Source organism: Theropithecus gelada, chromosome 4, assembly GCF_003255815.1.
Source record: "Theropithecus gelada isolate Dixy chromosome 4, Tgel_1.0, whole genome shotgun sequence".
NCBI classification, from domain to species: domain Eukaryota; kingdom Metazoa; phylum Chordata; class Mammalia; order Primates; family Cercopithecidae; genus Theropithecus; species Theropithecus gelada.
In genome coordinates, this window is record NC_037671.1 from 136,089,345 (window position 1) to 136,103,685 (window position 14,341).

Here is a 14,341-nt window from a genome sequence, read left to right on the forward strand (position 1 = left end):
AAAGGATAGTTCTGTTTAACCTGGTGCTGAGGAAACTGTGAGAGCTGTCTAAACTCAGCATGAAGTGAGTTACATCAAGCAACTAAGCAAGAGTAGAGATGTGGAAAATGGACAGCTTCCCAAGTCTACCTAAGTCGAATCCTCAAATGAAGCCTGATGATTTTATCTGTAGTGAATTCTCTGAGTGGTCACACCTATATTCAAATCTAAATGAAAAAACATTGTCCTATACTTTATTCATAACCTTTCTTCCCTCCATTAATACGTTACCAAAATGTTGTTATAAAAGAAAAAGTTAACAATTTCTTCTGTAAATGATATTGCTCAATTTGATTATATCAAAATAATGTTCAAGACATTTAAAAAACTAGTTAAAGAAATGGAGAGGAAGTTTGCTTTTGTTTTTTAAAAAATTCCATAACTCAGATGAAGAAACTTTACATGATTCCTTTAGGAATCAACATCCTCAGTTGGCAAGGGATTAAATCACTCAGGATTTACCATTCAAATCTGAATATCCCACTTTTTTTTTTTTTTTTTTTTTTAAGGCAGGGTCTCGCTCTGTTGCCCAGGCTGGAGTGTGGGGGCGGGATCTTGGTTCACTGCAGCCTCAACCTTCTGGGCTCAAGCAATTCTCCTGTCTCAGCTTCCCAAATAGCTAGTACTACAGGTGCACACCACCACGCCCAGCCAATTTTTGTTTCTTTGTCTGTTCGTTTTGTAGAGACTATGTTGCCCAGGCTGGTCGCCCACTCCTGGGTTCAAGGGATCCTCCTCCCTCTGCCTTCCAAAGTGTTGGGATTAGTGGCATGAGCCACAGCACCCAGCCCTGAATATCCCTCTTTTTAAAAATACCTTTTCAAATTTCACCAACTTAAGAGATGGGAGTTTTTAAGCCCAAAACACTTTATTTCTTAAATTACTCAAGATACGTCCTCAAAACACAGAACAATCAAAAGTCAACTGGACTGTTTTCTAAAGCAGAAAAATGCTTTTCATGCAATAATGGAAAAACTAAACTAGTAAAAGGGTATTAATCCAATCAGTTCAGAATTTGTAATATAATTTTGAAATGGCCACTTCATTTGAGAAAAAATATCTTTGGTTGCTATTTTTCAGGATCTCATTTGTAAGGCAAACTCAATTTTAAAACATTTTCTCTCCAAACCAAGGTAAAGCATTAAGGACCTCCCAAAATAATTCCTATATATGAAAAAAGTACGTTTATGGTATTTTATGTAGCATAGGTTTATCATGTGTTACACGTTTTTATTACCTTATTTTACTTGTTAGTAAAGATATAAACTATAAGAATATAATATAAATTATGTTTATATCTTTGCATTATGTTTACATCTTTACTTTTAAACATATCTGTCTTCATTAAAAATTCTAGCATTCAGTTTTACTAAGTCAGACTGGCCTCTCTTTTATATTAATAATTTTCATGTTTTATTTTATTGGACTAGTTTTCCGTGGGGAGATAATTCAAAAGCAGATAATTCTGCAGTTTTTGATTATGTTTAATTAATATTAATCTCACTGGGAGTTTCTGACGTACTAATAAAAATGCTGGCTTGGTTTATGAAAAGTGTAAACTCTAAATGTATGCCAATGACTTCAAATTTTTTCTTGTTGAAACAAACATTTTTGTTGCAAACTGTGAACTATATAGCAAATTCAATTTGATAATCCTTAAATTAAAATTTGACTTTCTCTGTATCAAGTTTTATGTCTTTCAATGTACATATAAAAAGTGTCACTTTTTAATTCATTTAAAATATAAATTTCAAAGTATATGCCAAAAAAAAAAAAAACAAAAAACCACAGTGGCGGTTTTTAGTCTTTGGTTTTTATGGGGTTTTTTGTTTTTGTTTTTGTTTTTTTTTAATAAGGGGCTGGTAATCTATTGTGGGATGTCCATGAAGGATGAAATAGGAAACAGTTAATGTGTCTTTTTAAAAATATTCAGAAAAACAAAAGCATATAATATTCTATATTTTTAAGGAGCAATTTCTCACGTTATAGAATTAGTTAGCTTATAGTGAAACTCATTTATTTCCACAAACGAAACTTTCCTATAAAACAAAGCTTGACTATCTCTCAGGTAAACATATTTAATGACTTGTGTGGAGGAGAAAAAATTATGTGTGGAAAAGTAATTCAAACAATACAAGCTGTAATACACAGAAATGCCACAGTATATCCTATTAGCGTGTCCCTTTATGATTCGGAAATCTGGCTGAACAGAGCCATATCAACTTCACTATCTTATCCTTCCTCTGCATCTGAAGTGAGAACAGAGCATTACAGTGAAATTCCAATCGGAAACAAAGACAGCACCACTACATCTAAAAGGGCAGAAAACCTATTTTATAGAACACTTCATCTCCTCGATTTCCCAGCCTCCAAAGTTTCAAGTGTGACACTTTCAACACGTTAAAAGCACTCAAATTCCCCATCTTTCAAGGTTCATATCAAAATCATATTCACTAGTTTAAAAAGGAATATGCTACCAAATCTCACGACATTGACATTTTAACAAAGAGAATTCACATTAAAAGATAACAGCTTAGAATGAGTGCTTGTGTTTGGGAAAGCGCTATTATCTTGGTAGTCCACAGAAACTGACTGTACTAACAAGATGAATGGTGATGAGGGCAAGGAGCATCAAGTGGGAAATGCTATCTAAAATCCCATAGGGCGATTCATAGCTAGAGGGAAGAGCATCCTTTCCTAGGAGGCATTATTTCCTAGAACTCCATTATTTCATGGAAGCAGTTCAAAGCATACAAAAAAGCAAAACCATTTTAAAACACCTAGTAAATTGGGCCTCTATCTTTTTTATATTATCATAAACCCCAAGAGTTTTTGAGAACGTACCTTCTGCACTGCTGTCTCTCCCCTTCTCACCCCTTCTTCAACATAGTTGTGTTTAAAAAATATACCTGTACTTAAAACGCAAGCCTACAGCCCAGTCTAGGAGCCTTTCAAAATGTCTGTGCTGCTGAGTCTGGCTGTGGTTCCTAATAAATTCACCCCGTTAAGTGTGATATTTTACGTTGGGCAACATAAACACGCATTTCCTACTTTCATGGATGAACATTTCCTGGAAGCATTGCACCTGAGGATGCTGCCCTGTCCCCAGACGCTCTGGCACTAAACTCTAAGGAATCAGACCTGCACTCACAGCAGAGTCACACGGTCACCCCAGTGAGAAAGATTATCTGGCCCCAGGCGCCACTCTCTTCCGCCCACTGCATCTCCGGAAGGGGCAGAGGAGAGCGAGGGTGAAAAGAGGCCATGGGGAGCGACTGACAACAAGGCTGACACTTCCCCGTTTCCAGAAAGCGGCACTTCAGGGACACAAGGGATGCCCGGGGTCCCACTAGCGACCGACCTCAGAGCGGACCCTACGAACCCGTCCACCGATGGGCATGGCGCGGCCACCTGGCCCGCCGTCCGGGGCGCTCGCGGCTTTCGCTCCCCCGGCTCGCGCCCTGGAGTGCGGCTCCCGCTCCCGGCCGCCACACGCAGTGTAAACACTCGGCGCTCGCCGCCTCCCTGCCTGGGGGTGGGGGCGCCGCGCAGCGCTCGCGCGGACCCACATTTTTGCGCCTCTTGTCACGCGCGAGAGAAAAGGCGAGGAGGGCGTAGGGGAGGGAAGACGCGGCAGCGATCCACGGAGACGGCCGGCGCCGGCGGCGTGCGCGCGTGTGCGCGGCGGGGAGGGCGGCCCCGGCGCCCCGCCGACTCCCGCTCCCGCCCCGCGCCCGCTTACCTGCCGGGGTCGCTCCGAAGATTCGCACCACCGGCACCTTCTTGACAGGGGTCTGGGTGAGGGGGGATTGGCAGGTATCCAGCCCCTGCAGCGGGCTGGCCATGTAGTAGTCTGCAGTCACTATCCTCACTGAAAACATGTTAGCCGCCGCCGCCACTGCCTCCCTTCACTGGCGACCCGGCAGCGGCAGCAGCAGCGGCGGCGGCTCCCTCCGCAGCGGCGGCGCCCCCTCCCCTTCTCGGCTCGGCCCCCTCCCCTCACACACAGACACCTCGAGGAGCGGCGGCGGGCGGGGCGGTGTAGGCGCTGCTGCCGCCGCCTCCTCAGGAGCACCCGGCAAGAGGCCGCAGGAGAGAAGCCCTCGAGCTTTCGTCGGTGCTGGTGCTGCCGCCACTGCCGCGGCCGCCGGGAATCACACAGGCTCCTCGGTCCCAGGCTGCAGCTCTTGTTGCCATGATGATGATGTCACGGACGCAACCACTGGGGGAGGGGAAAGGGGGGTGTGTGTGGCGAAGGGAGGGCTGCGAGTAGTGCGGGGGAGGGGGCTCGGCGGGAAAGGGAGCGAGCGGGCGGGCGCCCGGGCGGAACACGGAGGGCGGGGGCCGAGAAGGTGCTTTCTCCCCCGCCCCCGGGGCACGCAGTGAGGGAGGCGGCCGGCGGCCGACAGGGCCCGCGCGGGATCGATGACTCGGCCGGCGGGCACGGTCACCTGGGTGAGGGGCAGCGGAAGGGGCGGCAGAGCACCGATCTCATGGATGGGCTTCGAGGGGCTTGCGGGAGGGGTGCGCCAGTGTTCGGGGCCGTTTTGGCGGCTATGCGGGATTGGCAGGAGCTGCGGTGCTCACAATTGCCTCGCCGACCGCCATTTCACATCCAGCAGAGGAGGCGAGGGCAGCCGCGGAGACGGTTTTTCACAAGGTAAGAAAATCCGCCCGCGGGAGGAGGGAGGCGAGGCGCAGATCTCGTGCCGCTGCGGCCTCGCGGGAGGGAAGGGCGGGCTGGCGGGCGGGCGGCGGAACGGGAGGGGCCGGGTGCGGAGGCAGCCGGCCCTTCTCAGGTAACGCCGCGGCTCCGCGCGTGGCCCGGGGGCGGTGCGAAAGGTGGGGGCGCGCGGGCGCGGGCTTCGGCCTATAAAAGGGCCGCCCTGGCGCTCCCCCTTCCCGAACGTGCCGCGCGAGCCGCCGTGCTCCCTCCTCCCTGCTGCTGCAGTGTCTGCGCGGGGCCATTTAATGAGATTTGTTCACGCACGGCTCTTAGCTTTGCGAGGGGTTGGCATATCCAGTGCACAGGGATTTCCCACTACCGTGTTTTTCTCCCGCCCCCTTCCTTCGCTCTCGCCCTAATATATCCTTCGTTGGTTTCCTCGGCCCCGCAGGCTGCGTCGCGGGCACGCGCAAGTACATGTAAGGACATGTCAGCTCCCGGTGACCTCCCTCCTCCCTCGTCGCTCCTCCCCCAGCGGAATGTAGGATTAACAGCCTTTCCGAGAAAATTTTGGCCAAAGAAAAAGGCCTGTGAAAGTCACCGCGTTAGACGTGGCCTCCTCGTGTTTTTCACTAACAGGTTATGCTGGGTTTTACTACCCGAAGGCGTAAAAGCACCACCTTGGGGAAGGGCCGTTTTGAATAAACAACTTTATTCAAAAATCGAGAAGGGGTGAAGTGATGCAGTTAGGGAATTTTTGTTTTAAAGAGTGGTAACATGCAACTGGCTTGGCTATTAAATTGGAACCAAGGGGTTCCTCTCTGACTTGGCTACTGATATTGGGCGTGACCTTGGACAAATAATTTTGTTTCTTTGGGCTCAGTTTCTACATCTGTAAAACGGGAAGGTTTCTCTTAAAAACTCACCCTGAAGGGTTTCTTCTCAACAAAAAGATGTAAACTGTAGGAGGCGGAAAGCGTGGGTTCAAGTTCGAAATTTGCCCCTGAATTAGGACCCTTGACACTTTTCTAACCCATCCAAAGTAGAGATCGTTCTTTTACATTTATGTGTTATACAGGTGCATTTGAATAGTTACCAGGTTGCCATGTATTTGAAGTGGTGTGAGAGCTACTCGTTTGGAACCGTTGTGGATTTTCAAATAGGAAAATCAAAAGGCCCAAAAGGGACAGGTCACTGGTAAGAAGCTGTCTATAAATTCCCTAACATATAAATGCTAATAAGAACTTACGCTCCGAGGGATTTGAGACTGATTACTACAGTAAATTACCTTGTAGTTTTTAACCTCAGAACATGATTATAAACATAGGTGGCAAGATTTCTACTAACATGCTGGAAATTAGTTAATATTTTTAAGAGGCAAAATCTCTTAATTTGAAATTTTAGAAGGCTATAGAAGTGATTTTAAAATATGACTACCATGCTAAAATGTATTTTTGGTAAAATAAATATTTTGTACATGCCGAATGTCAGATACACAATACCAGTGATTCTCAGTGTTCCATGACACCTAGCATTCTTTAAATGTTAGTATTTTGGCTCTTACTGAATTACATTTTTGGGTATGGGGCCTGGGAATCTGTATTGTTAGCAACACTACCTGCCACCCCGTGATTCTTAAGCAAAATAAAATTGAGAATCCTTGTACTATATTATAATCAGTGTATCCATAACTTTTAAATTATAATATTCCTAACTAGAAAATGGTAAAAGCATCAAATTAACAGATTTGCTATTTCTAGAAAATGGTTTCTTTCCCCTTACCTCTTGAATCAACATTATTTACTTTAAGAAAAGGCAGTTGCAACCACAAGTCAAATCCTTCTAGAACTCCAAGAATGTTCACTCTTGAAGAAAAACATTTGCAGCATGAAATTAGGAATGTTGTGTTCATTGCATGTAATTTAGTTTTAAGTTGATGCTCAAATTGAAAACCTGACAATAACCCCCTAATTAACCACTATCAAATGGGTTTTATAAATATATTCTTCCTGAAGTAAGAAAATGTTCTGGAATTTTGAGTCAGAGAATGTGAACTTTAAACCATCATTTAGCTAAGTGATCACTTATTTTTGGGAATTTTTTCCTCATCTGTGAAATGGACAGTAATTTCTGTTTTAACTTCTCAGGGATGTTATAAGGCTCAAACGAGATAATGTATGTGAAAATATGGTAAAATGTTCATATCCAGAAGTCTGATTCATCGAGAAACAGTAAAATCACTTGGAATTGCCTTATCTACATACAGTATGAGAAATGCAAAAATTGAACTCTATACTTAATATCTTTAATGCTTTTTCTTTTTTTTTTTTTTTGAGACAGAGTCTTGCTCTGTCGCCCAGGCTGGAGTCCAATGGTGCAATCTTAGTTCACTGCAGCCTCTCCCCACAGGTTCGAGTAATTCTCCTGTCTCAGCCTCCCGAGGAGCTGGTACTACAGGCATGTGCCACCATGCCTGGCTAATTTTTGTATTATTAGTAGAGATGGGGTTTCACCATGTTGGCCAGGCTGGTCTTGAACTCCTGACCTTGTGATCTACCCACCTTGGCCTCCCAAAGTGCCAGGATTACAGGTGAGAGCCACCGTGCCCGACTGCATTTTTTTTTTTAAGTGGCTATTTCTTGCCAGGAGATTTGAGATACGGTGGGAAACAAAACAGACATGGTCCCTTCCCTTATAAGGTTTATAGTCTAGCATCCTAAAAATGTATTTTAATCATATCAATTAACATTTAATCATCTCTTCTAGTTCACTGACGTATACTTACCATGGTTGCCTTTAGTAAAAGCCTACCAAGTCTCCTTTACTGATACTGTTCAACATCTGTTAACATCTGCCTGTTAGCAGTTTATAATCTAGAACAGACAGTAGTAGCTACCATACTTTTGTGGCAGATACTATAAGATGGCTGATTCAGTATTCATCTAACCCTCTTTTTGCTTATTTTTCTGTACTTTAAAAGATGGAAAACAAACTATAGTTCTCAGACTCCCTTGCAGCTAGATTGCTGGAGTGAGATCAATGGTGTGATCAGTAAATGTTTAACAATGGCTCAAGAAGAGGGAAGGCCCTAATTTGTAGCATTGGCCAATTCAGTTTGCTTTCTTTTTTAGGAACAGGGTCTTATGATGTTGCCCAGGCTGGTCTTGAACTACTAGGCTCCTCCCACTTCAACCTCCCAACTAGTTGGGACTACGTGGTACAAATATGCCCCCTACCAGAGTGACTTCAGTAAATGTGGAGTTAGTTGGAAAGGATGCTGACAGTCAGAAGCTGGCTTCAGTATATGACCTAGTTTCCAGCAATCAGATGTACCCATTCAGGACATGGATGTGACAGCAAGCAACATGATGCTTCAGCTGCACTCAGGGAGATAGTATCTTCTGACAAATACCATGAAGGAGGTATCGGGTTCTTCTGGGTAGGTAGGGAGGAGTTGTGGCATCTGTTTTAGAGTCTTAGGTGCTGACTGGCAGGCAGTACTGGGATGGGTTTCCACTAGAATAGCTTTGTAATGTGGGATGGGTGGGTGTTCTTTGTGGTTTGTTTTTTCTTGGATGTTGTTTCTAGCTATGTTTATCTAAGTCTGGTTCTCTGGCCCTCTGAGAGATCTGTGAGCTAAATAGTATCTTTTAATGCCTTTTTGCTTCAACCAGCCCAGTCGCAGCCAGCTACATAATTTGTGGGGCCCAGAGCAAAATGAAAATGTAAGGCCTCTTATTCCAACACAGGGGAAAATGTGCTATTATCTGTACTAAAATATAAAGCTTTTTCTTTCTTCTGTCTTTGCTCTCTCCACTTGTCATAGTGTTTTTAAATTTACTTTTTAATGTCATTCTACGAGAAAAAAAATTAAATTTTTTAATTCTTAGGATGAATTTTACCATTCATCTTTATATTATGTAATGCCATTTTAAAATGCAAGTATAAGAGCATTTCAATTGTATTTGGAATCACCAAAATTATACAATTCATAGCTTGTAAATGCATATGTATTTTGTGCTATCAGAACAGTGTAAACTCTGCACAAAACCAACTCAACTATTTTTATTTTGCTTCTTGATGTGCACATATTCTACCAATATTCTCTGTCTTCTGCTTACTGATGAGTAAGGAAGGATGAGAGGAAAGGGAGCGCTGAGTTGCCCTACTTTCCTTTCATTCTTTGTCATCATTTTTCGTGTAAATGGTTGACTAATAGTGGGAAGTAACACATGAGTAAGGAAGGATGTGATGTAGTCACTTGTATTTCTTAAAGATGCTGTTGCCTTCTTTCTGCACCTGAAGCAAGTTCTGATTTGAATGAAAACTGTAGCCTCTTGGAACTGTCTGTGCCTCCACTAACTCAGTCATAGATGTTATATGCTTGTTTTGTATTAAATTTGTTACTCTCTTGAGTTCCTGCACCTCATAGGTCCACCAGAATCCTTTGTCATGAGGCATCATGGAGACCATATGCAAATAGAATGGCAAGGAAGAAAGCATACATACCTCTGCTTGCATGTTATGCTCTGCTATACCACTGGACTTACAAAACAGATAGTCAAACATAAAAGTATTATAATTTTCAAGACAGTGACTGCAGAGCATTAAACCAAGCACTGGGCCCTGTGTGACTATACATGTCGCATGTTCATGAAGTTGATGACTCTGAGCTCTTGGGTTTCTCAAATGGGACTTCTGGCATTTGGGCGAAACAGTTTTTTGTTGTGCAGGACATTTAACATCCCTGGCCCCTGTGCACTACATGCCACTGTAACAATGAAAAATTCCCCATGTATTTCTAAATGTCCCCAAAGAGAAGTTGCCACTCTCCACTGAAATCCTAGAGTGGACTCCACTGTGTATAGCTATGAACCATGAGCCACTACAGAGTTGAGTTAAAAAGGATTTGGAGTTAAAAAGGATTTCAAATTTTCATACCCTGGACAGCAGAATTATGATGACTTTTTCCTATTGTCAGAAAAATAATACCACCTACATTGATGATGAAACAAATATTTGAGATAACAATTCAAAGGTGGTTAGTGGGTTCTGTGTGTCACGTATAAATGGTAGTTGACTCCAGATAGATGGCAATTTCTGATAGTTTAAAAAAAAAAAAAAGCAGAGTACCACAGAAAAGCAAAGAGAACCATCTTACCTTCATTATCTTCATCAGGTAGCCCCCCCAGGAAAAACTAAGAAAGTTGTCATAATAAGATATGCTACTCTTATTACGTTGGATTTGGAATTTAGTTTCATTATGTCTATTTTTTTTTTAAGGTATAGTTCTTCATTTAAGAATATTAACATTGTCAGGGCCGGCACAATGGCTGAACCCTGTAATCACAGCACTTTGGGAGGCCAACGCGGGAGGATTGCTTGAGCCCAGGAGTTTGAGACCAGGCTGGGCAACATGGCGAAAATCCATCTTTACAAGAAATACAGAATTTAGCTGGGTGCGATGGTGCATGCCTGTAGTCCCAGCTACTTGGGGGCTGAGGTAGGAGGATAGCTTGAGCTTGGGGAGGTCAAGACTGCAGTGAACCTTGAGCCTCATGAGCAAAGGATTCTGGTGGACCTATGAGGTGCAAGAGCTCAAAGGAGTAATAAAGTTAATATAAGACAAACATGTTACATCTGTGGCTGAGTTACTGGAGTCATAGCGTTGCCACTGTACTGCAGCCTGGGCAACAGAGGGAGACGCTGTCTCAAAAAAAAAAGTTCTAGTTCTATAGACCTGATTCTGCCTTTGCTAACTATGAACGTCGGTTTCTATGAACCTCAGTTTTCTCTGCAATAAAACAGGGGCAAAAGTATACTTACCTTAGGTTCTAAATCATTTCATCAAAAGTGAATTCATTAAAAAAGTAAGTTTACCAAGAATACATTTATTGGTCAGGCATGATGGCTCACACGATGGGAGGCAGAGGTGGGAGGATTGCTTGAGCCCAGGAGTTTGAGACCAGCCTAGGCAACATGGTGAAACCCTGTGGGACTGAGAGTTTGCTTGGTTGAGAGGTGGGGGGATCACTTGAGCCCAAGAGGTCGAGGTTGCTGCACCACTGGACTCCAGCCTGGGTGGCAGAGCAAGATCATGTCTCCAAAAAAAAAAAAAAAAAATACATTTATTAAATACATTCAGGGTGAATATTCTCTAAAACAAGTATTTGGTAAATATAGCAAACAGATTCATTGGCAAATTACCTTTTAGCAAATTGGACTGCTTTCCATTCCTATTAGGGATATTATAAGGATTAAACGAAGTATTGCCAAAAATACTTAGCATAATTCTGAATACTCCTTAGCTGTAATCCCCCCACCAACATTCATAATTGAAGTCCTGCCTATTCTTTCTCCTGAATATTCCCCATTTCTGTCCACATAATCGTTGTCCTTTTGTAGCCTTTCACTAGCTTTAGGTATACTATTGCAGTAGTCACTTGTTTGGTCCCTTGGCTTATTCCCCACTAATTTTATTTTCTACTGTACCGCAAGGGTGATCTGTCTACCACATAAATTTTAAGTTATCATCTATGTCAAATTATCATCTGTTGCCATGAAAACAGTGTTTATGGCATACCACCTTCATGATTTGACCTAGATAGATATTCGGCTTCATACCTTTTCACCTTTTCCATTTATCTTCTAGTACCACTGAGGTGGTATAGCTTCGTAAACATGCCATTCTTTTTGAAAAACTATCAAATCTCTGTGCATTTGCCTTTCTAACTGGCATAGTACATTCTCCCTTCTTGTTTCCTGGCAAAATTCTTATTTATCTTTCAAGTTTTAGCTCAAATGCCACTTTCGTGTAAAGGTTTCCCTGATTTCCTCAGATTTAGGTGTTATATCTAGCCTTCCACTTCTTTTTGTACATGCTTCTATTATAATGCTTACATTATTGTAGTTGTTTGTTAGTCTGTCATTCTAATAGACTGTTATCTTGAAGGAGCAGACCATGTCTTTTCATCTTTTACATACTACATCCAAGTATAATGCCTAGAATATAAGTTATCAGCATTTATTGAATTAAAAAAATTTTTAAATCCGTTTACAACTCTCTCTACTGCCTGCCCAACAGCCCTCCATTACATAGCAGTAAGCTAAGACCCAAAGAAATAAAGCTGTTTAGTGAGAACACATGCCTCCAAACTCCAGATTTATTACTTTTACTCCTATACTTAGGGAATCTTCTGAGCAGCATCTATGTAGGTAGTCATTTCTGTTGTCAGAAAGACTTGTCACTGTTTTTTCATTCATCTTTAAGGAGTAGGTAGAAGGGCATAGTGATTTGACAAGAGTGGCAGTATTTTCTTTCTTATTCAATCATTTAGATACTTTATTTGTTTTCTAGTAAATTTGGTTGAGTTCAAGCTAAATTTTTTTTTTTTTGAAATTATTTTAATAGAGATGAGATCTTACTATATTGTCCAAGCTGGTCTCAAACTCCTGGGCTCAGGCGATCCTCCTGCCTCAGCCTCCCAAAGTGCTGAGGTAACAGGTGTGAGCCACCATGCCCTGCTAAATTATTCTTTTTGAGGCAGGGTCTCACTGTCACCCAGGCTGGTATGCAGTGACCCAATCTCAACTCACTGCAGTCTTGACTTCCCAGGCTCAAGCAATCCTCCCACCTCAGCCTCCTGAGTAGCTGGAACTACAGGCGTGCACCTCTACACCCAGCTAATTTTCGTATGTTTTTAGAGACGGGGTTTCACTATGTTGCCCAGGCTGGTCTCTAACTCCTGAGCTCAAGTGATCCATCTGCCTTGGCCTCCCAAATTGCTGGGATTGCAGGTGTGAGCCATGGCACCTGGCCTCAAGCTAAATTATTCTTTTTGTCATCCCTTCTCTTTCCTTCACTCTTAGATAACTCAGTTTTCTTAACTACTGTAGGGTCAAATGTCTGAATCATTTGGTCCAGTGGTCCTCAACCAGGGGTGATTTTTGCCTCCCTAGGGGACATTTGGCAAAATATCTGGAGGCATTTTTGATTATTACATCTTACAATGCATAGGGCAGCCCCTACAGCACAAAGAATTATCAGGTCCAAAGTGTCAATATTGCAGGTGTTGAAAAACCCTGGCCTAGTTTAAAGTAAATTTTTACCCAGCCCCTTCATCCAGTCTCTTGCCTTTATGAAACCATGATGGAAAAGAAACTCATTCCCTTTCAGAGGGATTTGGAAGGCCTAAATAAGTATGACAAACTTTAGAGGCAATTGCTGTCAACCATACAAAGTCCCAAAAGGCTTTATGCAGGTTTCTGCAGTTTCTCCATAGAACCTTCCTGGGTACAAGGTAGGCACATAAATATTTATTGCCTAAATGAATAGTAATAAAATAATTCTTGGCCAAAAGATGTATTTCATGTCTTTTATATTTTTCTTTTTAAACTAAAGGAAAGTCAGATTTATCATGTGGTGAGAGATGAATTTCCTGAACAGAGATCTCTCTATTCGTTTTAACCAATTAATTTACTCGGTTACTCAGAGAAGCAAAACTTTTCTGAAACAACCCTTCCACTTCTGTAAATTAGCAGTAATAGTCTTAAAGAAGGAACCGGTGAGCGTATAAATTAAAAATGATGTTTGAGGAACAAAAAATTAAAAAAACTTTCAGAATAGAGTAATATTAGAACTGATGCCTGGGCTTTCCAGGACCCTCATTTAAATTACATATCCGGAATTGATACCGGAGCATTTCCAATGGATTATATTACGGATAGGCAGGAGGAGACCAAACACACATAGAGTAAGGATAGATAAAATTCCCAATTTAAATAATTAAGATGCAAAATCTCAGAAGCAAGGTATCTATTTGGATCAACATATCTCATGGTAGTTTCCCCTGGCCCCAAAGTTTATTGCATTTTAATAATCACAGTGTAAATCACATTCCAGAAAAACTCCCACTAGAAAGCTTTTTACTGAGACTGGGCAGGGTGGCTCATCCCTGTAATCCCAGTATTTTGGAAGACCAAGGTGAGATAATTGCTTGAGCCCAGAAGTTTGAGACCAGCTTGGGCAACATAGTGAGACCTTGTCTCTACAAAAAAATTAAAAATTAGCGAGGCGTGGTGATGTATGCCTATAGTCCCAGCTACTCAGGAGGCTGAGGCAGGAAGATCGCTGGAGCCCAGGAAGTTGAGGCCGCAGTGAGCCGTGATCACCACTGCACTCCAGCCTAGGTCACAGAGCAAGACCCTGTCTCAAAAAACAAACAAATGCAGAAAACTTTGCTATTGACACTGGTTTCTCCTAGATTTTGCCTTACTTTATATCCTCATTCCAGAAGCCAGAAAAGACTACTTATTCTCAGATGTGTAAATATAGATGTCCTATTTCTTCATTTTCTCAATAAAATGTATTTTTCCAATTTTAAAAGTTTTAAATGCATAGCATGAAAAATATGGAAGACAATAAAGAAAAATAGAGCATTCAGTCTCACCCGGTTGAAGTCAGGATTAACATTCTAGTCCATTCTGTTTCTAGAAAATTTTTCTGTAAATATATTACATAGAGAAAGTAATGTCCTAGTTTTTTCACTTTGCATTAAAACAAGCATTTTCCATGTAAATTAAAACTCTACATATACATTGTTTTAATGGCTGCAGAATATCCTGTGTTGTGGACAT

General features: G+C 42.2%; 2 protein-coding genes across 8 annotated transcripts in view; one reads left to right on the forward strand and one right to left on the reverse strand.

Annotated features, from left to right (window-relative positions):
- REV3L (REV3 like, DNA directed polymerase zeta catalytic subunit) overlaps positions 1-5,133 on the reverse strand; it is a 190,998-nt gene extending 185,865 nt beyond the window's left edge. For 2 of the 3 annotated variants that reach the window (XM_025381341.1, XM_025381342.1), the window contains exons 1-2: positions 4,633-4,749; positions 3,782-4,261 (exon numbers count right to left, since the gene is read on the reverse strand). Coding sequence is in view for 1 of the 3 variants with exons in the window: in XM_025381340.1 (XP_025237125.1) it covers positions 3,782-3,920 (139 nt within the window). In the remaining 2 variants the exon portion in view is untranslated. Of the gene's footprint in view, positions 1-3,781; positions 4,262-4,632 lie in introns of all 3 variants that reach the window. The other variant, XM_025381340.1, reaches the window with a different exon arrangement.
- Positions 4,465-14,341, forward strand: part of LOC112622083 — a 117,191-nt gene continuing 107,314 nt past the window's right edge. For 3 of the 5 annotated variants that reach the window (XM_025381353.1, XM_025381352.1, XM_025381354.1), the window contains exon 1: positions 4,465-4,699. In XM_025381353.1, the coding sequence (XP_025237138.1) occupies positions 4,465-4,699 (235 nt within the window). Of the gene's footprint in view, positions 4,700-5,156; positions 5,185-5,783; positions 5,903-14,341 lie in introns of all 5 variants that reach the window. The other 2 variants (XM_025381351.1, XR_003118934.1) reach the window with 2 other exon arrangements.